We start from the raw sequence: 27,838 nt of genomic DNA on the forward strand, positions 1-27,838 counted from the left end.
CAGAAGAAAGTTATCTTCAAATAAGAATGTTCCAATTTAATCACTTAATGTAATCACTAGCATTTCAGCTGGGACAATTAAAATTATTTCCTCTGAGTAGATATTAACATTTGGTCTGGGAAAGGGACATTTTAAGCACAGGTTTGTAAATGTGTAATTGGCTTTTTACAGATGTTAACGAGGCTCTGCTAGAGCAGCAGTTTTCAGTGAAGGAGATTGCCATAGTTGAGCGCCAACAGACAGAATACATATCCAAATTGAATTGCTGTGAAATAAACACCCCGGAACAATCCAGCCTCAATAAAAATCCATGTTGAAAAGTATTGTTGGTCTACCACGACACAAACACTGGCAATTATCACACTCTTTAGCGAAAATGACTATACTTTAGCCACTAAAGTAATGGAGGAAGTAAAGATGCTTTGCTTGCTGAGCTCAGCACTAACACAACATCAACCCTCATTATCACGTTGCCAAGTCCACACTGGCAAACCCCATTCAGCTTTACTGCAGTAACCAAGTGAACAAAACAAACACATTATGCACAACACACTGTAGACCAGACATTGGTTTGTAAGTATCCTGCATTTTCTTTTGTTAGTTTACTTGATGAATAAAACGTAATAAAATGATATACTACAGAGGACAATGGACTTCTCAGACTGGTTAATAAGTATGATGTTACGTAAGGGAGTTGAGATAAGGCTAATGGAAATAACATGACTTGTATCTTTGTGTTTGAATTGAAGAGCAACCTCCCGTGACCCAATTTCCATTTACTGTAACAGCGAATGGAATTTGTGTTATCTGTCAAGGTGAAAGCTGTTTTGCATGCTTAACAAAATGTTCTATCTTCTTTTCAGGGAATCAGAAAACTGTTATGAAGAGGAATCATGTCACAGCCGTACGAGCCTTATGACAAGTGAGTTATACCTACAGCGCATTCGTGAAGTATTCAGACCCCTTCCCTTTCTCCACATTTTCTTATGACATTACAGGCTTGTTTTTTTTATGATTAATGCAACAAAAATCCTCATCAATCTACGCACAATACCCCATAATGACAAACCGAAAACAGGTTTTTAGAAATGTTTGCAAATGTAAAAACAGAAATAACACATTTACATCTGCATTCAGACCCTTTGCTATGAGACTCAAAATTGAGCTCATGTGCATTGTGTTTCCATTGATCATCCTTGAGATGTTTCTACCTGTGGTAAATTCAATTGATTAGGCATGATTTGGAAAGGCACACACCTGTCTATATAAGGTCCCACAGTTGACAATGTATGTCAGAGCAAAAACAGAGCCATGAGGTGGAAGGAATTGGCCGAAGAGCTCAGGGACAGGATTGTGTTGAGGCACAGATCTGGGGAAGGGTACCAAAACATTTCTGCAGCATTGAACGTCCCCAAGAGCACAGTGGCCTCCATCATTCTTAAATGGAAGAAGTTTGGAACCACCAAGACTCTTCTTAGAGCCGGCAACCCGGCCAAACTGAGCAATCGGGGGAGAAGGGCCTTGGTCAGGGAGGTGACCAAGAACCCGATGGTCACTCTGACAGAGCTCCATAGTTCCTCTGTAGAGATGGGAGAACTTTCCAGAAGTACAACCATCTATGCAGCACTCACCCCAATCAGGCCTTTATTGTAGAGTGGCCAGACGGAAGCCACTCCTCTGTAAAAGGCACATGACATCCCGCTTGGAGTTTGCCAAAAGGCACCTAAAGGACTCTCAGACCATGAAAAACAAGATTATCTGGTCTGATGAAACCAAGATTGAACTCTTTGGCGTCAATGCGAAGCGTCATGTCTGGAGGAAACCTGGCACCACCCCTACGGTGAAGCATGGTGGTGGCAGAATCATGTTGTGGGGATGTTTTCAGTGGCAGGGATTGGGAGACTAGTCAGGATTGAGGGAAAGATGAACGGAGCAAAGTATAGAGAGATCCTTGATGAAATCCGGATCCAGAGGGCTCAGGACCTCAGACTGAGCCGAAGGTTCACCTTCCAACAGGACAACGACCCTAAGCACACAGCCAAGACAACACAGGAGTAGCTTCTGGACAAGTCTCTGAATGTCCTTGATTGGCCCAGCCAGGGCCTGGACTTGAACCCGATCGAACAAAGGTGCTTCAACAAAGTACTGAAGGGTTTGAATACTTGTGTGAAAATAATGTTTTTTCATTTTTAATAAATGCAAAAAAATGCCTAAACCTGATTTTGCTTTGTCATTATAGGGTATTGTGTGTAGATTGATGATGGGGGGGGGAAAAAATCTAATACATGTTTTAATAAGGCTGTAACGTAACAAAATGTGGAAAACAGGATGGAGTCTGAATACTTTTCCCGAAAGTGTTTCAAAACTGACCTTCAAAAAGTCTCACATTTCCTTTCATTAGCCACCCTCATTCAATCAGTGCAGTGGAGACATTGAGTTTGCACCATAGTGCATCAGAAAACCCATAGAGACCTAGTCAGAAATGAGAGAAATATGATTTGTGAAAGGCCCGAGGATACTGTAACAAACCCAGTGCCATTCAGATTTGACAGAGGTGTTTCTAATCCTCTTGGAGGGTAGACTGAATTTGCCTTGATTTTCTCTGCCTAGGTGCAATGTCAACCAAGTCAGATCTGTTGATATACATATCTCCATGCAATGCTACAGGGTAATCTCATTGTTTGAAGAAAGCAAGCAGCCTTACAGTTTACAGATGTAGGATCTTAATTTGAGCCAGGTTGCTACAGCAGGAAACTAATCCTGCAACAACAGGAAATGTGAATTATTATGTGGATTAGTGGATATCTTCGGTAGGGGTTGATACGTGTTTTGTTAAGGAAAATCAAGTCTGAAATGTTGAAGTGGAAATTATAAACTTCAGAAGCCTTTTTAACCTCCAATACACTACACGTTTGCATTTACTGCTGTGCAGGAAAATTCTCAGCAGCAAAACAGTGACAAAATGAAGATCATACATCTGTAGCTTCATCAGACACAGATTAATCACATTAGTAAGACACATAACTGGTCGTAGCACAATACTATGTCAAACCCAAACCAAAACGGCAGCATGCACATCAAGTGCTACCAGAGGAATCTAAATCTTCCTCCTTTTCCCCAAGGTCTGATGTCATAGAAGGCCGTCTGACCAATCAGGAGCGTACGATGAGCGTGCTGCTTGAGCAGGCGTTCAGGATCAAGGAGGAGGTGGTGGCCAGTCTGCACTTCACCCAGGGCTCTGTCCAGTCAGAGACCTCCTCTCGCAGGCTGCTGGAGAGCCACATCCACACCATCACGCACATCGTCAAACAGCTCAGCACTGACATACAGGTGGTGGCCTGTAGCATCACGTGTCTCTCTCCATTGTTGTCATCATGTAGCACACATACAGGACATATATACATGTGTTCTGTTTTCAGTTGACATGGTAACAGCCAGTATACAGCACATAGAGAACTACAAAACTGGTTCATGTAATCATGTTCATCATAATCATGACCATAACTTGTATGTGTGGTATTGCTGTACTGTGTCGATAAGTTCAATCAAAATCTAAATGCACAAGACACAAGAGCATAACAGAAAATAAATAAACAATGGAAGGAGTACATTTAATACATATGGTAGTGTAGAAAACCTGAGAGCGGTGAGTATAGGAGCGCGAGGTCAGAGTGACGAGAGAGTGTTACAGACGTAGGATCTTAATTTGATCACCCTTTGTTGCTGGGAATGCAAACCTATAGGTGTATTTGTGTTTTAAAAAAGGCTTCTAAAGTTTGTAATTTCCACTTTCCACAAACTTGATTTGCCCTAACGTAAAATGTATCAACCCTACAAAAATGTCCAATAATTCAAATGTCCTGTTGCTGCAGGATTGTTTTACTGCTGTAGAAAACTGGCTCAAATTAAGATCCTACATCTGTGAGTGTCTCTGTGTGAGTCTCTCTCTTTCTCTCTCTGCCAGATCAGGCTGATTTGATTATGCTGCACTGAGCAAAGCCTCACTGAATCTCATTCAGGCTCATGGCGTATTCCTCATAAGTTAGCAGAAATTTTAACGACATCCAATAAACCTCAACGACTTCTGGAACGGTTGCCAACAGGGCCACTTAAAAGAGGGATTGCGTAATAACAGTGGCGCATGAAATAGATAGATCAAATAGATCCGTGTCTGGAGTCATATTTTCCTCCACAGCAATGACCTCACAAACACAAGGGGACATGGCAAAATGTGGGTATTTATTTTGACAAAATGTTCGCCATTCACGGTTACTGCATCTGAAATGAAAACGATAAATGATGAGGTAATTAGTGTGTGTGAGAGAGCGAGAGAAGCAATAGGCAGAGCCAGGATTTTACTCCTCTACATGGAAAACGAGGTGTGATAACGTTTAATACACCTGTCGCACAGGAGCTCAATATTCTTTTGGTTTATCTGCCAGGGCACAGTCGTGTGATATAGGGTGAGTGGAGCTCAACTCATTTGAATGGTTCTGCGAGTGATTGTCCATGCAAGAGGAGAGTAAGTGCGTGAGCGATGATGATCTCTAGCAACAGGCCGATACCACCTGACAGTGCCTCAATCTATTCTCCCCGCAGGTTCTGAAGAGTCAGATAGCCCAGCGGGACAGTGTCACCTCTGGGACCTCTTTTGCTATGCAGAGTCTGGATCACAAAAACCTGGCTGGTTTTGGTGACCTCAGGGGCAGGGTGGCCAGGTATGCATTTACTATAACTGAGTCACTGTCTCTCACACACTCACACAAACAATAACACTCATTAGTGTTATGATGGGTTGCATGAAAGTCTGTTTAATATCCATACCTGGCAAAGCAGAACTTTACAATTTGCATTATGGAAATTATATAGCTCCCATCCTTAGAAGTGTGTGTGTGTGTGTCCGCGCGTGCGTGTGTTGAGTGTGTTTGTGTATTTGATACTCGTCCAAGTAGAAAAAATGCTATGAAGCATCTCCCTTCATCATATTTGATTGATCATCTGGAATTCCATATCTGCTATCAAAATCTGGCAAACCAAACAGAGAGGTGTGAATATAGATTTGTAATCAGGAGGAATATATGAGTTCCAGGCTGGTCAGATGAATCTCTCTGATAGGAAATGAGGATCCGTGTGTGGGTCACAGCAGGTTAGCCCAGTCTAGAATATAGATGGCGTCATGCATGGAGGTTGGGGAGGACAGTCAAGGGAGGGAGAGAAGTGGCTGCTCAGTGCTGTGTTGATTTAGTGTCTACCAAGGTTGTCTAAAGCTCTCCAACTTGAACGATTTACCGCTTTTGGGCAATTCATTAATAATCAGGTTGTCTGCTGTTCTTGTAAACAAGTAAAACTAAGTGTAGAGTACCAGTAAAAGGTATCATGATACATTGTTGCTCTCCACATTGTGCTTTGTAACAGAGCAAAGGGGAAGCTACAGTAGGTGATGACACAATACATTTAACTGAAGCTCTGTTTGTGTTGATACGGCATTGACCGTTTATTTAACTAGGCAGGTCAGTTAAGAACAAATCCTTGTTTTCAATGACAGAACAGAACGACAGATTTGTACCTTGTCAGCTCGGGGATTCGACCTTGCCTACTGGTAAAATGTACATGAGGGGGTAGTTCAGATGTACTCCAGACAGAGCAAAATTCAGTTGGTAGTACAGTAACTGTAAAAAAAAAGGTTGGGAACCACTGGACCAGATCAATTAAAGAACCATAGAGCTATACAGTGCAGTCAGACCAGTGGTGGTCGGTGCCGTTTAACATGAAGAGAACGATAATTTTTTTTATGAGAATGACCTTCTATTTCTATTACGGCATATTGGATGACTGTCAGTCATAATACATTCACCTCAGTCAATGTAACATTGATTGATTAATTCATTGATTCTTCCTGTACCCATCATGAGGTTGCTATAACCTAGCCTATGAATGAACGTTTACAACATAGGTGTACAGGTCAAGAGAAATTTGAGTGATCAAGGTGACAGACATTGACATATTCAAAACCGCCCTGCACAATCTTGCCTGCATCTAGCTGGTCTAGGGTTCTGTATCTAGCTGATCTAGGGATCTGTAGTCATTAGTCTAACAGTTGCAAACTAGAGTTTCTATTGGAGAAATTCAGATATGTTTATCCCCGTTTTTACTAGATTAATTCTCTGATCCTTTGATTGGGTGGAGAGCATGTCAGTTCATGCTGAAAGGTCTAATAGGTTGGAGGACGTACTCTGGAAGTTGTCATATTTACTGTGGAAGTAACCACAAGGCTCCTTTTGTATTGTAGTCAGTGTACCCAGAGGACAATGGAAACTAGCTGTCCTAGCTGTCCTTTGGCTACACCATGGTGCTACCCTACAAAGTGCTGTTGAGGCTACTGTAGACCTTCATTGCAAAACAGTGTGATTAAATCAATTATTTGGTGACGTGAATATATTTAGTATAGTTTTATCTAAAAAATATAACTTTTTTATGTTTCACAATTGTTATTTTTATTAAATTCACTGAGGTGGATGGATGGTCCCTCCCTTCCTCCTCTGAGGAGCCTTCACTGAGTCAGACACTACTGTGGTGGTTGCCATGGCGCCGACAGAGATGGCCGCCTCGCTTCGTGTTCCTAGGAAACTATGCAGTTTTTTGTTTTTTTACGTGTTATTTCTTACATTAGTACCCCAGGTCATCTTAGGTTTCATTACATACAGTCGAGAAGATCAGCGTCAACTCACCATCAGTACAACCAAGAATATGATTTTCGCAAAGCGGATTCTGTGTTCTGCCTTTCAACCAGCACAACGGAATGGATCCCAGCCAGCGACCCAAAAAAACGACTCCGTAAAAGAGGGAAACGAGGCGGTCTTCTGGTCAGACTCCGGAGACGGGCACATCGTGCACCACTCCCTAGCATTCCTCTCGCCAATGTCCAGTCTCTTGACAACAAGGCTGATGAAATCCGAGCAAGGGTAGCATTTCAGAGGGACATCAGAGACTGTAACGTTCTTTGCTTCACGGAAACATGGCTCACTGGAGAGACGCTATCGGAGGTGGTACAGCCAGCGGGTTTCTCCACGCATCGCGCCAACAGAAACAAACATATTTCTGGTAAGAAGAGGGGCGGGGGCGTATGCCTTATGGCTAACGAGACGTGGTGTGATCACAGAAACATACAGGAACTCAAATCCTTCTGTTCACCTGATTTAGAATTCCTCACAATCAAATGTCGACCGCATTATCTACCAAGAGAATTCTCTTCGATTATAATCACAGCCGTATATATTCCACCCCAAGCAGACACATCGATGGCTCTGAACAAACTTTATTTGACTCTTTGCAAACTGGAATCCATACATCCTGAGGCTGCATTCATTATAGCTGGGGATTTTAACAAGGCTAGTCTGAAAACAAGACTCCCTAAATTGTATCAGCATATCGATTGCGCAACCAGAGCTGGAAGAACCTTGGATCATTGTTATTCTAACTTCCGCGACGCATATAAGGCCCTGCCCCGCCCTCCTTTCGGAAAAGCTGACCATGACTTCATTTTGCTAATCCCTGCCTACAGACAGAAACTAAAACAAGAAGCTCCCACGCTGAGGTCTGTCCAACGCTGGTCCGACCAAGCTGATTCCACACTCCAAGACTGCTTCCATCACGTGGACTGGGATATGTTTCGTATTGCGTCAGATAACAACATTGACGAATACGCTGATTCGGTGTGCGAGTTCATTAGAATGTGCATTGAAGATGTCGTTCCCATAGCAACGATTAAAACATTCCCTAACCAGAAACCGTGGATTGATGGCAGCATTCGCGTGAAACTGAAAGCACGAACCACTGCTTTTAATCAGGGCAAGGTGACTGGTAACATGACCGAATACAAACAGTGCAGCTATTCCCTCCGCAAGGCTATCAAACAAGCTAAGCATCAGTATAGAGACAAAGTAGAATCTCAATTCAACGGCTCAGACACAAGAGGTATGTGGCAGGGTCTACAGTCAATCACGGACTACAAGAAGAAAACCAGCCCAGTCACGGACCAGGATGTCTTGCTCCCAGGCAGACTAAATAACTTTTTTGCCCGCTTTGAGGACAATACAGTGCCACTGACACGGCCTGCAACGAAAACATGCGGACTCTCCTTCACTGCAGCCGAGGTGAGTAAAACATTTAAACGTGTCAACCCTCACAAGGCTGCAGGCCCAGACGGCATCCCCAGCCGCGCCCTCAGAGCATGCGCAGACCAGCTGGCCGGTGTGTTTACGGACATATTCAATCAATCCCTATACCAGTCTGCTGTTCCCACATGCTTCAAGAGGGCCACCATTGTTCCTGTTCCCAAGAAAGCTAAGGTAACTGAGCTAAACGACTACCGCCCCGTAGCACTCACTTCGGTCATCATGAAGTGCTTTGAGAGACTAGTCAAGGACCATATCACCTCCATTCTACCTGACACACTAGACCCACTCCAATTTGCTTACCGCCCAAATAGGTCCACAGACGATGCAATCTCAACCACACTGCACACTGCCCTAACCCATCTGGACAAGAGGAATACCTATGTGAGAATGCTGTTCATCGACTACAGCTCGGCATTCAACACCATAGTACCCTCCAAGCTCGTCATCAAGCTCGAGACCCTGGGTCTCGACCCCGCCCTGTGCAACTGGGTACTGGACTTCCTGACGGGCCGTCCCCAGGTGGTGAGGGTAGGCAACAACATCTCCACCCCGCTGATCCTCAACACTGGGGCCCCACAAGGGTGCGTTCTGAGCCCTCTCCTGTACTCCCTGTTCACCCACGACTGCGTGGCCACGCACGCCTCCAACTCAATCATCAAGTTTGCGGACGACACAACAGTGGTAGGCTTGATTACCAACAATGACGAGACGGCCTACAGGGAGGAGGTGAGGGCCCTCGGAGTGTGGTGTCAGGAAAATAACCTCACACTCAACGTCAACAAAACTAAGGAGAGGATTGTGGACTTCAGGAAACAGCAGAGGGAACACCCCCCTATCCACATCGATGGAACAGTAGTGGAGAGGGTAGTAAGTTTTAAGTTCCTCGGCATACACATCACAGACAAACTGAATTGGTCCACTCACACAGACAGCATCGTGAAGAAGGCGCAGCAGCGCCTCTTCAACCTCAGGAGGCTGAAGAAATTTGGCGTGTCACCAAAAGCACTCACAAACTTCTAGAGATGCACAATCGAGAGCATCCTGGCGGGCTGTATCACCGCCTGGTACGGCAACTGCTCCGCCCACAACCGTAAGGCTCTCCAGAGGGTAGTGAGGTCTGCACAACGCATCACCGGGGGCAAACTACCTGCCCTCCAGGACACCTACACCACCCGATGTTACAGGAAGGCCATAAAGATCATCAAGGACATCAACCACCCGAGCCACTGCCTGTTCACCCCGCTATCATCCAGAAGGCGAGGTCAGTACAGGTGCATCAAAGCTGGGACCGAGAGACTGAAAAACAGCTTCTATCTCAAGGCCATCAGACTGTTAAACAGCCATCACTAACATTGAGTGGCTGCTGCCAACACACTGACTCACTTCCAGCCACTTTAATAATGGGAATTGATGGGAAATTATGTAAAATATATCACTAGCCACTTTAAACAATGCTACCTAATATAATGTTTACATACCCTACATTATTCATCTCATATGTATACGTATATACTGTACTCTATATCATCTACTGCATCCTTATGTAATACATGTATCACTAGCCACTTTAACTATGCCACTTTGTTTACATACTCATCTCATATGTATATACTGTACTCGATACCATCTACTGTATCTTGCCTATGCTGCTCTGTACCATCACTCATCCATATATCTTTATGTACATATTCTTTATCCCCTTACACTGTGTAGAAGACAGTAGTTTTGGAATTGTTAGTTAGATTAGTTGTTGGTTATTACTGCATTGTCGGAACTAGAAGCACAAGCATTTCGCTACACTCGCATTAACATCTGCTAACCATGTGTATGTGACAAATAAAATTTGATTTGATTTGATTTACTGTAAAGGAGCTGCTGTGAGTCCGTTTGAGTCCGTTGTTGATTATTATCTGTCGCATGGTGAAAGACTTGGGGTTATCCATTCTGAAATGTGTATTCAAAACATGAAATATGCATTCGCATATTTGAGTATTATTCTACACACTGGCTATGATTTTACTGAACTCCGCCCACAAAATACCAGAATTGGTTGGTCCGCACCGGACCAAATCTGAACCAATCGTAGACGTCTATAGTTCACACAAGTTTGGACATCAAAGTACAGCTCAGTAGAGGACAGTACAGTATAGTACAGAATAGTAGAGTGGAGTACAGTAGAGTATCGTTCAATACAATACAGTACCATAGTGTGCTCTACTGTACTAACTCTGTTATACTCTACTCTACTCTACTGTAGAGTACAGCACAGGACTGTACTGAACTTTACTGAACTTATTATTACTTTACTGAAACATAGACTTTCAGTGGCATGTATTCATGGAGGCCATCGATTTGCAAGACGCTGAATGTATCACACAGGAGAAAGCATCCGAGCAAAGGAAACAGTGCCATCTATCTGATGCTGTCTGTCCCAAACAAGTATGACAGTTTTTTCAATGTAATTGTCTGCATAATTTCCAATCCCCATATATATTTTTTGTAAATATATCTATAAATATATACACCATTCAAAGGTTTGGGCTCACTTAGAAATGTCCTTTTTTTAAAAGAAAATAACATTTATTGTCCATTAAAATAACATCAAATTGATCAGAAATACAGTGTAGACATTGTTAATGTTGTAAATGACAATTTTTTTTAATGGAATATCTACACAGGCGTACAGAGGCCCATTATCAGCAACCATCACTCCTGTGTTCCAATACACCATTCAAAGGTTGTGTTAGCTAATTCAAGTTGATCATTTTAAAAGGCTAATTGATCATTAGAAAACCCTTTTGCAATTATGTTAGCACAGCTGAAAACTGATGCTCTGATTAAAGAAGCAATACAACTGTCCTTCTTTAGACCAGTTGAGTAGCTGGAGCATCAGCAAACAAAGACCTTTCTTCTGAAATGCATCAGTCTATTCAATGCGAGAAATTGCCAAGACACTGAAGATCTCGTTCTTCTCGTGTACTACTCCATTCACAGAACAGCGCAAACTGGCACTAACCAGAATAGAAAGAGGAGTGGGAGGCCCTGTTGCACAACTGAGCAAGAGTACAATTACATTTTAGTGTCTAGTTTGAGAAACAGACACTAGTCACAAGTCCTCAACTGGCAGCTTCATTAAATAGTACCCGCAAAACACCAGTCTCAACGTCAACAGTGAAGAGGGACCCATCCGGGACCCATCCTTCAAAAAGAGCACATAGTGCCACCCACAGAACAGAAGCAGATCCATCGCACTCACCTCGATTTGTATTATATATAGCTATTAAAAAATATATATCTATTTTAAAAATCCTGTTTATCTTCATTTCCATAATTATCAATTAATATTTGTCGTAATGTAGGCAGTTTACGCAAAGGATTGTTACCTCTTAAAAGTATTGCCATTACGAACATTACAATTTTGGCCAGCAATTATTATTTTAGCAAACAATTACTGTGATTCATCCTATATTGGCCCTAACATCTTTTACTCCCTCGCAAGTTGTGGGATACATACACACACCTTCACACACACACACACACACACACACACACACACACACACACACACACACACACACACATTTACAAATGCATATACAGATGCAGCTGTATGAGAAGACCTGCAAAATTGAACAAAAATGGGCAGGAATGGGGAGATTTAATTAACCATTGTCACGTCCTAGATGATGGAGGTCAGATATACTTCCCCTGAAACACCCACACATGGTCCCCCGTTGTGACCATAATCCCAAGCATCTCCATGCAGTCAGACCTTTGATGATTTTGTGCCACCAGGGCCACAATAATATGCCCCCTCTCTGAATGTCAGTGTGACCCCCTCCCCATGGGGGTTACTACAGCTAGTGTTCCCAGCACTGTCACTGCCTGGGTGGGGGAACCCCACCGGAATCCCCATCCCCACCATCAGGGGGCTTTGTCTTTGCAGGACCAACCCTGCCAGGCAGGCTTAGAATCTTGAGGGGGCGGTGCTGCTCTAGAAGGTCTCTGATTGCATTTTGGCTGCATACAGGCAGCTTACAGCAGGCCCATAAAACAGATAAGGACATCTCTTTAGTGTCTGAGTCATTCAGGTTGGTGTCTAGCGTATAGGGTTGTTGACCGTCCCATCAAGATAGGACCATAAATAAATAAATTAGATGTATCATTTATTTAAAAAACCTATCAGGGTAAATAAATAAATAAAATGTATAATTTATTTTAAAATGCAGTTCCAGCATGATTGGACAATAAATAGGTAAATGAGATGTATAATTCATTATAAAATGTATATCCCTCATCTGCACAAAATTGAAAGCTCTCTCACAACCCCCCCCCAACAATACATACTGTATGTACATACCATTTTCTTTCTCACTCACTTAACGCCACACTTTCCCAAGCACCAAAAAACATACAACACCTTCCATCACAATACATCCTCACATACCCACATACTGTGCCTTCTGCCTGCTGTGTTTATCTACACCATGTTGAATTAGTACTTTTGTGTTCCAATTAGTTATATTTGAAGATTGCTTTTCTATCTATTTTTTTTTGCACTATTACAATCCCTAACATGGATAGTATTGTGTGTTCCATTATTCGCCTCCTCTATGCGAACGTTGTCATTTTTAGAATAGCCATGGAGTAGTCTTTGTGTCTCTGAACATTTGGTTATCAATATACAGTTCATCGACTACGAGAGCTATGTATTTCCCTTTCAATCTATTTTCCTTGAAGATTGCTTTCAGAACTTTGCAACGTTCTGCCATTTCTTTCGGGAACTGAGCATTCCTATTTTCGTGCCAGCAAGTCTTTTACTCTGGCTTTTAACCATTATTTTATCTTTAATGAAAGCAAATTTGGCAACGATTGGGCGTTCATAACCTTGCCCTCTCTGTACGAAACGGTGTACACGTTCAAGACGGGTTTTGTTTTTGTTTTGAGATTGGTTCCCCTGTTTTACTCTCCATGTTTGGGTGTTACTTGTTTTTGTAATATTGTTGATACATTTCTCTAGTCTTATGATTTGTTTTGTGTTGTTATCCAGATTGAAGGTTATTACCAACCAGTTTGTGAAGTGCTAAAATTTAGTCTAACTTAATGATATTGAATTTTACTTTTTTACCTTGAGGTGATCTACATCTTGTTCAATCCGCCATCTTGGATCAGTCCACCTTGTCTGCTTTCTCTGACATTGTTGCCGCCTGTAGCATTTAAAACAAGGGAAGCCAGCAAGCATCTGACCTTCCTTGACAAAAATAATACAAAATTGCCCAATCAGGGTTGAGCTAAACTGAGTGAGCTCAACTGTGAATGGTCCTGGCACACCAAAAAAAAAGTGTCAAGGGAAGCCAGCTTGGATTTGGTGTCACTACTATCAAATCCCATTGAGAGCATATGTCATTGACAGAGAAACTTGAATTGTTGCATCTTGTTTTGTTGTTGTCCTCTAGTGGCTAGCCAGCTATCTAAATTAGCCATGGATGGAGATAGGGATTTGGACTTGTGGTTTTACTTAATTCTCCGTACTGGCCAATGATTATAACTGCGATTCTGATCCAACCATTGATTCATACATTGTTGTGCCCCTGGCCTGAGAGGATGGAAGTTCAATATGTAGCAAGAAGTAGATGGCTAATGTTAACTAGCAAACCGTTATGCGGAGTGGAACAAGGGAACCCAAGAGCAGACTCAGATGAGGAGACGGGGATGACGTAACCAAGGTATTTATTGGAACACAGGGGGAAGATTGAGTGCAGGTCAGGGGAAGCTCGGGCGGGTTGCTGGAAACCAGGTGCTGAGGATTAGGCTGGAGCGAGAGGGGTTGAGACAGGGTAAGCAGGTCCGGAGGGGAATCCAAGGGAGTAGTAGAGTGGGGAATCCAGGACAGAGTAGCAGGATGACGAGACGTGGGACAGGAGACTAGTGACTAGAATAGTGGAGGCAGTTCATATTTATTTTGTGACTTGCGGTACCTCTTTGTTGTTTTAAATCAATAGTTGTTCAGTGGTCTAAAAATGGCAGAAACATTCATTTGCCTGACCATATTGTAGGTCATGTAACTAACTGTCTGTTACTATACATGCAATATGCTTTGTGGACTTCACTTGACAGAGGTTGCTATCTGGTTTTGTGATAAATCAAAGGTGTGGTTGAATTTATTCTGCCACTGTCTTATTGTCTCAGGCTTTAGGCCTATATATCACTGTCGCAAGGCATATGAATTAACAGGTTATTAACTTGCTGGTTAAATGTGTCTTGAATTCTAAATAAATCACAGACAGGGTCACCAGCTAAGGACCCCTACACATCACACCTCCTCCTCCATGCTTCACGATGGAACTACACATGCAGAGAACATCCGTTCACTTACTCTGCGTCTCACAAAGACACGGTGGTTGGAACCAAAAATCTCAAATTATGACTCATCAGACCAAAGGACATATTTCCACCGGTCTAATGTACATTGCTTGTGTTTCTTGGCTCAAGAAAGTCTCTTCTTCGTATTAGTGTCCTTAAATAGTGGTTTCTTTGCAGAAGAAAACCATGAAGGCCTGATTCATGCAGTCTCCTCTGAACAGTTGATGTTCAGATGTGTCTGTTACTTGAACTCTGTGAAGCATTTATTTGGGCTGCAATCTCAGGTGCAGTTAATTCTAATGAACTTATCCTCTGCAGCAGAGGTAACTGGGTCTTCCTTTCCTGTGGCGGTCCTCATGAGAGCCTGTTTCATCATAGCGCTTGATGGTTTTTGCGACTGCACTTGAAGAAACCGTCAAAGTTCTTGAAATGTTCCATATTAACTGACCTTCATGTCTTAAAGTAATGATGGAGTGTTGTTTCTCTTTGCTTGTTTGAGCTATTCTTGCCATAATATGGACTTGGTCTTTTATCAAATAGGGCTATCTTCTGTATACCAAACCTACAGTACATTGTCACAACCAACTGATTGGCTCAAATGTATTAAGAAGGTAAGAAATTCCACAAATTAACTTTTAGCAATTGAAATGCATTCTAGGATGATGAAGCTCATGAAGCTGGTTGAGAGAATGCCAAGAGTGTGAAAAGCTGCCATCAAGGCAAAGGGTGGCTACTCTGAAGAATCTCAAATATGAAATACATTTTGATTTGTTTACCACTTTTTTGTTTCTACATGACTCCATGTGTGTTATTTCATAGTTTTGAGGTCTTCACTATTATTCTACTGTAGAAAATAGTACAAATAAAGAAAACCCTTGAATGAGTTGAGCCCCCAGGTGGTGAGAGTAGGCAACAACATCTCCTCCCCGCTGATCCTCAACACTGGGGCCCCACAAGGGTGCGTTCTGAGCCCTCTCCTGTACTCCCTGTTCACCCACGACTGCGTGGCCACGCACGCCTCCAACTCAATCATCAAGTTTGCGGACATCACAACAGTGGTAGGCTTGATTACCAACAACGACGAGACGGCCTACAGGGAGGAGGTGAGGGCCCTCGGAGTGTGGTGTCAGGAAAATAACCTCACACTCAACGTCAACAAAACTAAGGAGATGATTGTGGACTTCAGGAAACAGCAGAGGGAACACCCCCCTATCCACATCGATGGAACAGTAGTGGAGAGGGTAGCAAGTTTTAAGTTCCTCGGCATACACATCACAGACAAACTGAATTGGTCCACTCACACAGACAGCATTGTGAAGAAGGCGCAGCAGCGCCTCTTCAACCTCAGGAGGCTGAAGAAATTTGGCTTGTCACCAAAAGCACTCACAAACTTCTACAGATGCACAATCGAGAGCATCCTGGCGGGCTGTATCACCGCCTGGTACGGCAACTGCTCCGCCCTCAACCGTAAGGCTCTCCAGAGGGTAGTGAGGTCTGCACAACGCATCACCGGGGGCAAACTACCTGCCCTCCAGGACACCTACACCACCCGATGTCACAGGAAGGCCATAAAGATCATCAAGGACATCAACCACCCGAGCCACTGCCTGTTCACCCCGCTATCATCCAGAAGGCGAGGTCAGTACAGGTGCATCAAAGCTGGGACCGAGAGACTGAAAAACAGCTTCTATCTCAAGGCCATCAGACTGTTAAACAGCCACCACTAACATTGAGTGGCTGCTGCCAACACACTGACACTGACTCAACTCCAGCCACTTTAATAATGGGAATTGATGGGAAATGATGTAAATATATCACTAGCCACTTTAAACAATGCTACCTTATATCATGTTACTATATTGTTAGTTAGATTACTTGTTGGTTATTACTGCATTGTCGGAACTAGAAGCACAAGCATTTCGCTACGCTCGCATTAACATCTGCTAACCATGTGTATGTGACAAATAAAATTTGATTTGATTTGATTTGATTTGAGTAGGCGTGTCCAAACTTTTGACTTGTACTGTATAAATAACTGAATTTCTCAAAAATATAGACTTTTAGCTTTCATTTGACACCCAAACTTCCCAGAGATGGTCAAGCCAGGTGGGAGTGTATTGTACTGTAATGGTAAAGACATCTCTCTTTCCCTGTCTCACTCTCAGGTGTGATGCCAGCATTGCCAAGCTGTCAGGTGATGTGAGCGACAGGGCACAAGAGATCGCCAGGCTCCAACAGGAGGTGTCAGAGGTCAAGTCAGGTCTGGGAGAGCGACTGAGAGAGATAGACATCAAGGTTAGGGGTTCTGAACAACTGGACTGCTTTTAGGTCAGACTCAACTTGACCAAGCACTTCACAACAAGATGCATAAAGGAATCTCCCTTTCATTTTAGCTTCCTTTCCTGAAGGAACCAACATGGCCTCTCGCTGAATACATACAGTACATAGTAGGGATGACGACTGTAGCAAAAACTGGCTGGACTTTTGTGTTTGACGAAGAGTGAAAGAGGATATTACTCCAGGCCACAATTCTCTAATGAGAGTATTAGTGAATTGTGGCCTGGGGTTGACAAACACATGAAGGCTTTAGAGCCCCAAAACAGCCTCAGTTATGATTGCATCTAGCCAGTGAATTGCACATTTTGCACATGTTGATCAAGTTGTTTTTTTGCTCTACAGTATATCCGCCTCACTCTCAGATAAATAAGTAGTACTGCTAGGTTTTACACAGTCAAAGGTAACACATTTCTACATAACATTTTTTTTTCTACAAATGATACATTTGTGACATCAATATATATATAAAAAAACTATTATAATAATTATTCAATACAGTCATATGAGATCTGTATGTAAAACATTTACATTTGAAATGTTTGTCACTTAGCAGATGTCCAGCTAAACAATGGAGGTATAGCGTTTATAAAAAAACCCACATCTAAAATCTATTAAAACAACAAATCTGAGAACAGTAATATTTTTCACACACATCAACACAGAATATAGCGAATATGGAATATAGCGTTTTGGAAATAAACTCTTCATGTGTATGTCACACAGGGGCCAGGTTTGAGGCTGAGTTGACTGTTTACACTGCCTGTCTGTTTGCCTGTCTATCTGTCCGTCTGTCTGTCTGCCTTCCTGTCTGTCTGGAGTGTCCATGCATACAAGGACCTTTAAATGTTTGGATCCTTTTTTAATGTACATTTGATTGGTAGATTAAAATCAAGTATTTCAAATGTGTGTGTGTGTGTGTGTGTGTGTGTGTGTGTGTGTGTGTGTGTGTGTGTGTGTGTGTGCAGCTGTCTCAGGCAGTTAGCAGACTGGAGGTGTTGCTGGTGGACCAGACCCACGGCCAGAGAAACAGCTGGACTGACCTGCACAGCCAAATCAAGCTCCTGGAGGCCAAGTGTGTCTTGTGTTCTTACAGTAACCCCATTTAACACACAACCTAGAAAATGACCTTTAAAAGCCTGTTGAGAGACAACTTAATCATACTATTTATGGGGGGAACGGGGTACGAATACTAGTACCTACGCTGTATTCTATGCCACTGAATATAACAGTACATCATGTAGTAGCACCACGAAGGAACTAGGTCAAAGCCCCTACATCAAGGAAGCTTGGTCTTACATGCTTATTTTTCATAGGCAATATAAGAGATAGCTCTCTCCTTTCCTTGTGAAATGCACTACCTTTGCAAATATAAGTGGTGAGGAAAAATCATTATTCAATGTTGAATCCACCAGTTTTACATTTTTATTTTTTTACAATAGAGACACTAAGATCTGACCCAAGCAGGTAATCCATCTGTATCTAATCCATCATGGCCTGGCCCCAGGTACAGGTAATGAATAACTTAAGCACATCATGTTGCACAGCCCTGCCCCTTCAAACCACACACAAACAAAAATACAGACACACACACACACACACACACACACACACACACACACACACACACACACACACACACACACACACACTAGCAACAGTCATTGAAGTTGTAAAAAGTAAAAAATAACAATTATAATGAATGCAAGTTGTAAAATGGATAAAGATAATCCAAACTATAATCCATCAGATGGCTGAATTACAGTATAGCACAAAATATTTTACTGGCAAGGACAAATAATGAATGAAGTTCAGGCATTTTGGTGGGAATTCAGTTTTAAATTATTATTATTTTAAATTCCAGGTATTACATTTATTGTATAATGTAACTTTTCTTCTTGTAATGCGCTCAAATCCACTGAATGAACAAAACATTAGGAACACATTCCTAATATTGAGACGTACCCCCTTTTGGTAAGGACAGCCTCAATTCATCGGGGTATGGACTCTGCAAGGTGTCGAAAGCGTTCCGCAAGGATGCTGGCCCGTGGAATTGCACATATATACACTAGGTGTAGTTACATACATTGTCACGATCGTCATATGGAGAAGACCAAAGCGCAGTGTGGTTAGAATACATACTTCTTTATTGCAGGACGAACACAAAGAACACTTAAACAAAACGATAACACAACCGTGACTGCTAACGAAACACTGCGCTAACGTGCAACATAACATAGACAATTACCCACGAAATACCCAAAGAAGATGGCTGCCTGAATATGGTTCCCAATCAGAGACAAGGATAAACACCTGCCTCTAATTGAGAACCAGTCTAGGCAACCATAGACCTACATAAACACCTAGATGATAACAACCCCATAAACCTACAAAACCCCTAGACAGTATAAAAACCCTAGATGAGATAAAAACACACATCACCCTCATCACACCCTGACCTAACCAAAATATATAAAGAAAACAAAGAATACTCAGGTCAGGGCGTGACATACATGAATAAATGAATACATATTCCAGCGCATCTAATTTGTAAACGTTACAACTATGAAATCATTACTTTTTTCAATTGCGTAGAAAATGTCTCTAGACAATGTGTTAAATCGCCAACAAGCATCAGTGCTCCTATAGATGCAACGGAAAAGCCAATGTATTTCATTGAGCTCATTTCAGCCATTACCTAAGTGCATTTGACAGGTCATCACAAACGTTTCCTCGGTCATTACGTTAATGGACAAAAAAAATGGCACGAGTAAGAGTGCGAAAGAGTCGCCAGAGTAAAATGAAAGCAAACAATCCAGGGAAAAATAAGTGGCAAGGGGATTTTGCACTCCTCAAACACAGGACTTCTAATGGAGAGGCAGCATTTGAGTGCAGCAGAGTGAAGTGCTTGGCTTGCAGACCAAACAAAACAAAGAGTGTGCTGTTGCTGAGAAGGTCACTGGCATAACTACCCAAGAGAACATAGTTTAGGGTACCTCCTCCTCCCATCCAACTGCAGGGCCTGCTATAGAAACACACTCAGTTAATAAGAAGTGACACCCTAAATCTGAGATAGACTATTGAGATAGTTGTGCAACTGTTTAGGTCCATTTCTCAGTAAACCATCCTTAACCAGACTGTCAGAGGTGACTCTTGTGAGGTGTATATGATTGTTCACAATCCTCAACAATCTGTACCCAGTTGCATGTGGATATAACATCAATAACATATATATTCCACCTACAGGAGCTCTGGTGTGGTAAGGGAGGCGAGGGAGGACACAGACAGACTCAGGATGTGGACAGAGCAACAGCTAAGCAGCTCAGCACAGACACACAGACATGGCAGTGAGGTGCTACGGTCTCTACTGCAGGACAAAATGGTAGTATGTGCATATGTGTGTGTGTGTGTTGGTGTGTTTGTCAGTTTGTCTGCTGGACTATGGTAAGGCGTGTGGGTGTGTGCAGGTGGAGGCAGATGGGAGGCTCAGTGAGCAGGTCAGGCTGCTGTCAGTCCGTGTGGAGAGAGCAGAGATTCAGCTGGAACAGGAGCACCAGGCAGACAGGGTAAAGCACTCGAAGAGGAAACTCCACAGTAGGATCAGCACATTGGAGACCAGCTTCCGGGAAGAGCTGCAGCTGATCAAACAGGACTACCAGTCAGGTCGCTACTCACACCCTCACTAACACTGTCAATACCAGAGACAGGAGACCTTTACCAGGAAAAACTCTGGGTATTCGACATAACTTATATACGGTGTGGATGACTGTCACAATAGGGGTCAGCGAAGGAACGATAAATAGGACAACTGGGCAGGTGCATTAAAGACCTAGATCCAATGGCCTACATTAGCAATGAGCTCTCAGCTTGTATTTCTTTGGCAAAGTTAAATTACACACCTCACAGTTGTGTGGGCCTGTTCTGATTAAGTAGGCCTGATAAGTGCCACCTGAGCTCAGAAACTAATTGAGAATGGTGCCTTTTGGAGCAGATAGATAATGAGCACACCACTGAAGCATAGTTACAGCAGTGACAAACATCGTCTTTCATGAGACATCAGGGAAGTCAAACGTGAAATATTTATTTATTTATTGGGGTTTCCATAAACAGGGTCTAGTCAAATCGATCCACTCGATGTGACATGAAAACAACATAAAAAGAAACTGAAACAGGCCCTTCCACCAAGCCTTCAAGCATGCAGTTGGGGCGATGTTATCTATGTCCCTATCATCTCTCCGTTAATAAGTCATGGGGTGGACGTAAGCACGGCAGCCTGTTGTTGGATTGACATCTAATGCCAATTTTCTGATTCCAGTTTATAGTTAATTTCCCCAAGGAGCTGATGTTGGCTCTAAGGCCTTCGCTCTGCAGGGCTTCTGAAACCCTCGTGATAAAAGGCGAAGGGACAGCTCAGTAAATAAAACTAGCAATAAACGCAGGGATGAATCACGCCTCAGTCTCAGCTTTAATAAGGCTGCGAGGCTAGCGCTTCAGACCCCTCAATCGTTCACTCTGTCTTCAGAGGAAAGGAAGGGAAAAGAGAGGGGAGGACAGTGCATAATTGACAAGGTTCTTAATGTTCAACACACAGCAGCAGCAGTAAGGCAGAGCCTATAGGAGAGTCTGCAAGGCTGTAAGTCATGTTGTAGGGACTGACTCTCCTTATCCCCCACCTCTCTGACGGCCAGGGTTCCAGTCTATCCATGATGCCATAGACTCGCTGAGGCAGATCGGTGACACCAAAGCCCGGCTGGACAAGGAGAAGCTGCAAAAGGACATCAAACAAATCCGCAGGAAGATGGTGGAGCTGAGAGATGTGTGACGCCACAGGTCACACAGGAGTGTGGTACTGCATGGTGAAACAGACCAGTAATGAAATTTCATACTCAAAATTGTCAATAATTGTGAATGACACAGAAGTCCATGATTACTGGGATCCACATGGTATATTAAAGTGTGCAATAGATCAGGAATTATTATGGGATGCTTTCACTTTGAAACCTTTTCAAATCACTGATTTAATACCAAAAATAGTTAATCAGAAGAAAATCTTTGTTATTATATCTCATCTGAAATGAATAAAGTTCATCATGAAAGTACAATTTAGTAATATTGACACAATCAAGCATGAGAATTTATTTCCAAATGCACCTGTCATCTCAAAATGCCAGAATGTATTGTTCAGGTACTGTGTCAAGAGCTGAAGGGTATAGTATTTCATATTATTACAGCACTATATTTCAGCAAAATGCATCTCACTTCCAGCTCCTATGTCAAGGAAAAAACATTTGACTGTTGAGATGAAGCCAAACGTCTGCTCTTTCTAGTTGTTACAGTTGCCCAGTTGCTACAATCTATTGTTATCTACGAATTGTCTCTGGAAATCGCCTGCACAAATGTCTAGCCTGCTCCAGTTGTAAATGCAACTTGTTCAGGTTTCCACTGTACATCCTGAAATGCAAGATACACAGCAGTGCTGTGCAAAAGTATTTCCCCCTTTTCAAATGTTCTCTACTTTTGCATATTTTTAATACTGAATATTCTCAGATCTTCAACCAAAACCTAATATTAATTAGATAAAGGGAACCTGAGTGAAAAAAATAACACAACAATGACATACAGTACCAGTCAAAAGTTTGGACACACCTACTAAATTAAGGGGTTTTCTTTAGATGAAGAAATCAAAACTATTAAAAAACACATATGGAATCATGCCAAAAACGTGTTCCCTTTATCACATCAAAGTATATTTGAGATTCTTCAAAGTAGCCACCCTTTGCCTTGAGGACAGCTTTGCACACTATTGACATTCTCTCAACCAGCTTCAGTCAACTGGAATGCATTACAATTAACAAGTGTGCCTGGCTAATTTGTGGAATTTCTTTCCTTCTTAATGAGATTGAGCCAATCCGTTGTGTTGTGACAAGGTAGGGGTGGTATACAGAAGCTCTATTTGGTAAAATACCAAGTCCATATTATGGCAAGAACAGTTCAAACAAGCAAAGAGAAACAACAGTCCATCATTACTTTAAGACATGAAGGTCAGTCAATACAGAACATTTCAAGAACTTTGAATGTTTCTTCAAGTGCAGTTGCAAAAACCATCAAACGCTATGATGAAACTGGCTCTCATGAGGACCACCACAGGAAAGGAAGACCCAGAGTTAACTCTGCTGTATAGGATATGTTCATTAGAGTTAACTGCACCTCAGATTGCAGACCAAATAAATGCTTCACACAGTTCAAGTAACAGACACATCTCAACATCAACTGTTAATAGGAGACTGCGTGAATCAGACCTTCATGGTCGATTTGCTGCAGAGAAACCACAACTAAACACCAATAATTAGCAGGGACTTGCTTGTGCCAAGAAACACGAGAAATGGGCATTAGACTGGTGGAAATGTCCAAATGTCTTTGTTAAATGCAGAGTAGGTGAATGGATGTTCTCCGCATGTGTGGTTCCCACCGTGAAACATGGAGGAGGAGGTGTGATGGTGCTTTGCTGGAGATACTGTCAGTGATTTATTTAGAATTCAAGGCACACTTAACCAGCATGGCTATCCACAGCATTATACAGCGATATACCATCCCATCTGGTTTGTGCTTAGTGGGACTATCATTTGTTTTTCAACAGGACAATGACCAAAAATACACATCCAGGCTGTGTAAGGGCTATTTGACCAAGAAGGAGAGTGATAGAGTGCTGCATCAGATGACCTGGCCTCTTCAATCACCCGACCTCAACCCAAGTGAGAAGGTTTGGGATGAGTTGGACCGCAGAGTGAAGGTAAAGCCATCAAGTGCTCAGCCATCAGAAGAGTCCAGTCTGCTAGCAAATCAGTCCTTTAGCTCAGTATTTCCTTCATCTGACATATTTTTTGGTCTGGGGCTGTGTCACAGTATCATCGGACTGAGCTTGTCATTGCAGTCAATCTCAACGCTGTGCGTTACAGGGAAGACATCCTCCTCCTGCATGCGGTACCCTTCCTGCAGGCTCATCCTGACATGACCCTCCGGCATGACAATGCTACCAGCCATACTGCTCGTTCTGTGCGTGATTTCCTGCAAGACAGGAAATTCAGTGTTCTGCCATGGCCAACGTAGAGCCCGGATCTCAATCCCATTGAGCACGTCTGAGACCTGTTGGATCGGAGGGTGCGGGCTAGGGCAATTCCCCCCAGAAATGTCTGGGAACTTGCAGGTGCCTTGGTGGAGGAGTGGGGTACATCTCACAGCAATAACTGGCAAATCTGGTGCAGTCCATGAGGAGGAGGAGGAGATGCACTGCAGTACTTAATGCAGCTGGTGGCCACACCAGATACTGACTAACTTTTGATTTTGACCCCCCTTTGTTCAGGGACACATTATTCAATTTCTGCTAGTCACATGTCTGTGGAACTTGTTCATTTTATGTCTCAGTTGTTGAATCTTGTTATGTTCATACAAATATTTACACATTTGTAATTTGCTGGAAATAAACGCAGGTGACAGTGGGACATTTCTTTTTTTGCTGAGTTTACTTTAACCAGTTTAGACAAAGGGGTCAAGGTGTTTAAATGACCATTTGACTCAAGCTACATTTTCTCAGTGTAGGTCAATTTATGCTAGTAGCATCCTAATGTGTTTTTAGCATCAAATGATGTGCAATTGGTTCTAGTTGATCAAAACTTGATGTTTGTTTACTGGATTGTAGAACTGAGTGTTTGGGGTTGGTACATGAGGATGTTGCTAGAATTACTCTGCTGGGTGTATACTAGTCGTGAGTCTCTTGACTTGGTTTCCTATTAGTGAATGCTTACATGTAAAAACCATCTCTTGTGTCATTAGCCCATCGTTTGGGGGGGTTAGTCTTCATATGCCAGTGAAAATCCAAACTTTTACATTAAGTCAATGTTATCCTGTCTGTTATCCAAACTTGTACATTAAGTCAATGTTATCCTGTCTTAACTGGCAGGCTGCTATCTGGTCCTAGCTCTCCCAGAGTTGCTTGTAGCGCCTCTAACCCTGGTGAGGGCGGGAACAGGATTTCCCACCCACTCCGTTTTAAATGGGATAAATCATTGCGAGAAACGGGTAAATGTAATGTCGGTTCATACAGGCCTTCTCTATTGGCATGATGAACGCTCAGGGTGTGCGTCGTAGCCAACCGTATTTATAGTCGCCATGAATTCAAAGCGCATGTGCACGCAACCTTGACATTCAATTAATACAGTAACAAAATTGGCTCAAACTTTTGAGCTACGGGTAGGCCGACCTGATTTAATTCATACAAAAAAAAATGTCTGTGGCAAAGCTTTACTCATTTAAGCCGAACTGAATTCAGCCTGTTTTGAAGCAACAAGTTAAACAGTTTTGGCCTATGCAAATGATTTTGTTTGCTACATGGTAGCCCTACCAGGTTATTTTATGTAGCCTGTAGCATACGTTTGTGTATCGAATGTTATTCTACATTTGTTTGGCTCGGTCTTGAGAATCAGTCAGCTACAAGTCTGTTTTTCCTGTTGAAAAATGTCAGAACCGGGTGTATTTTGTCTTGAATAAAAAGTAATCATGGAGAAAAATATTGGCAGGTTCTTGACTAGCATATTTAATTTGATTGTATAGTCCACGTTTGTGTAGGCTCACGTTTAATTTATGCTGTGACTTAATTAATATTAAACTTAATCATTTACTTTATTGCTAGAAAACAGATGCAATAAGTAGGCCTGATAAGATTTTATGTAAAATATAACCTACCTTGGAATAGCACATGATTAACTGTGGGTTTAGATTCACAGGCAATTGATCAACTGGTGTGTGTGTGTTTTTCAGAACATTAACCATTTGTGTTCTCCTGTTTTGTACTGTTCTATAGTTTCGACCCAATGATTTGTCTGACTAACACATTTGCATCTTGCAGGCCCAGGCATGGGTCAAAGCTGGCGAGAGTATTTGTATAATTTTATTAATGAAAGCATAAAGATGTTGATGAAGAAGCCACATTTGCCTCGGGATTTATCCCAGTTGGTATTCTGTGGAACCATGCGTTTTTTTTTCGGTGCAGCCCGTTGTGGTTGTATACTCTACAAAAACACATTCAAGTTTTTAGTACACAATTATCAATTTTATTACACAGTATTCCTACACATTGACAGGCTATATACATTTTTTTTAAAGAAAATGCACTGAAACCAAAATACCTTTATTTTTGGTGATCCTCTCAGCTCCGGCTCATAATGTACTGCAGTAAGAGCAAAACAATCCTAACATTTCCACACCTAATTGTCGGCTAACCAATACCCAAACGGAGATTCAGTGAAAATAAAAAATCTCATTGATTTATCAAGACCAGCCCCCATGCTTGTCTCAGAGCAGCGCTGTCTTGACCTCTTTTCCCCCTTCCACTTGCCTCTTCAATTCATTTTGAAAGAGTATTTTCCAGTAAGCTCCAATTTGTTTACCTTCATTGGCCTACTTTGTTAGAGTATTTCTGTAATTCAATGATATTTATTGCCATAGTAATTTGTTATGGATTCATACGAAAAATGACATGCGCAAGAGATGGTGGTAATCTTTTAGAGACTTTAATACACGGTGTACAAGTCAGGATAACCAAAACATGTCTTTATTAACCTCTCTGAACCACCCATGCCGGATCCGGTATAATTGTCATCAGCAACGCTGAATAGCATAGTGCCACAGTCAAATAACATTACAAGAAAATATTCATATTCATGAAATCACAAGTGCAATATTGCAAAACACAGTTTAACCTTTTGTTAATCCATCTGTAGTCTCAGATTTTGAAATTATGCTTTACAGTGAAAGCAATCCAAGCGTTTGTGTAAGTTTATCGATCGCTTGACAAAACAATAAGTACACTTAGCATCAGGTAACTTGGTCACGAAAATCAGAAAAGCAATCAAATTAATAGTTTACCTTTGATGATCTTCGGATGTTTTCACTCACGAGACTCCCAGTTAGACAACAAATGTTCCTTTTGTTCGATAAAGATATTTTTTATATCCAAATACCTCCGTTAGTTTGGTGCGTTATGCCCAGGAATCCACCGGAAAGAGCAGTCACGACAACGCAGACAAAAATTCCAAATTATATCCATAATGTCCACAGAAAAATTTTATTTTTTTTTTATAATCAATCCTCAGGGTGTTTTTCAAATATCTATTCGATAATATATCAACCAGGACAGTTGGCTTTTCACCGGGAGTAACAATGGCCGCCATTCTCTTTTGTGCACAACTCACTCTGAGAGCCCCCACCTATCCACTTACACAATGTGGTCGTTCACGCTCATTCTTCAAAATAAAAGCCTGAAACTATGTCTAAAGGCTGTTGACACCTTAGGGAAGCCATAGAAAAGGGAATCTGGTTGATATCCCTTTAAATGGGCAATAGGGATGTATAACAACAGAGAGGTTTCAAAAACAGGGGCACTTCCTGATTGGATTTTCCTCGGGTTTAGCCTGCAATATGAGTTCTGTTTAACTCACAGACAAAATGTTGACAGTTTTGGAAACTTTATAGTGTTTTCTATCGCAATCTGTCAATTATATGCATATTCTAATATCTGGTCCTGAGAAATAGGCCGTTTACTTTAGTGCCCCCTAGCTTCAAGAGGTTAAAAGACTAATAAAGAATGTTGGTACTTAATTATTTTGATCCAAATACATGAATGACGGAGTCACTCAGCATTATGTAGGTGCCGAGGATATATGAATGCGCCATCAACTTCATTATTTAGCTGACATCACTTCCTTATATTCAGTCAACATATATATCATAAGAATATCATGGAATGTAATTGAACATTTCTGTTTCTCTTTGAATAAAAACCTTAAAGATTAGAGAGGCTATCATGTTAAATACTGTTTAAGTAATATGGCTACAGATTCATCTGCCTCACCTCAAGCCCGTTTTGGTGGGAAGCTGCTATAGACCACAAGTGCTAACAAGCAGTATCT

General features: G+C 42.0%; 1 protein-coding gene across 1 annotated transcript; it reads left to right on the forward strand.

Annotated features, from left to right (window-relative positions):
- The first annotated feature begins 526 nt into the window (after positions 1–526).
- On the forward strand, positions 527–22,422 carry fam81b (family with sequence similarity 81 member B). The gene is made up of 9 exons (XM_021620910.2): positions 527–573; positions 864–922; positions 3,123–3,330; positions 4,600–4,718; positions 16,706–16,835; positions 17,843–17,949; positions 20,121–20,256; positions 20,342–20,537; positions 21,563–22,422. Exons 2-9 carry the CDS (start codon positions 894–896, stop codon positions 21,694–21,696), a joined length of 1,059 nt encoding a protein of 352 aa, XP_021476585.1. The 5' UTR covers positions 527–573; positions 864–893; the 3' UTR covers positions 21,697–22,422.
- Positions 22,423–27,838: the final 5,416 nt, after the last annotated feature.

Source organism: Oncorhynchus mykiss, chromosome 11, assembly GCF_013265735.2.
Source record: "Oncorhynchus mykiss isolate Arlee chromosome 11, USDA_OmykA_1.1, whole genome shotgun sequence".
In the NCBI taxonomy this organism is placed as follows: Eukaryota; Metazoa; Chordata; class Actinopteri; order Salmoniformes; family Salmonidae; genus Oncorhynchus; species Oncorhynchus mykiss.

What these genes read in the sequence shown, in the direction of transcription:
- fam81b (XM_021620910.2), top strand. Translation starts at nt 894, where the DNA reads ATGTCACAGCCGTACGAGCCTTATGACAA. An exon ending in CCGTACGAGCCTTATGACAA is followed by an intron (nt 923 to 3,122) that starts GTGAGTTATACC and finishes CTTTTCCCCAAG; the next exon opens with GTCTGATGTCATAGAAGGCC. An exon ending in ATCAAGCTCCTGGAGGCCAA is followed by an intron (nt 17,950 to 20,120) that starts GTGTGTCTTGTG and finishes TTCCACCTACAG; the next exon opens with GAGCTCTGGTGTGGTAAGGG.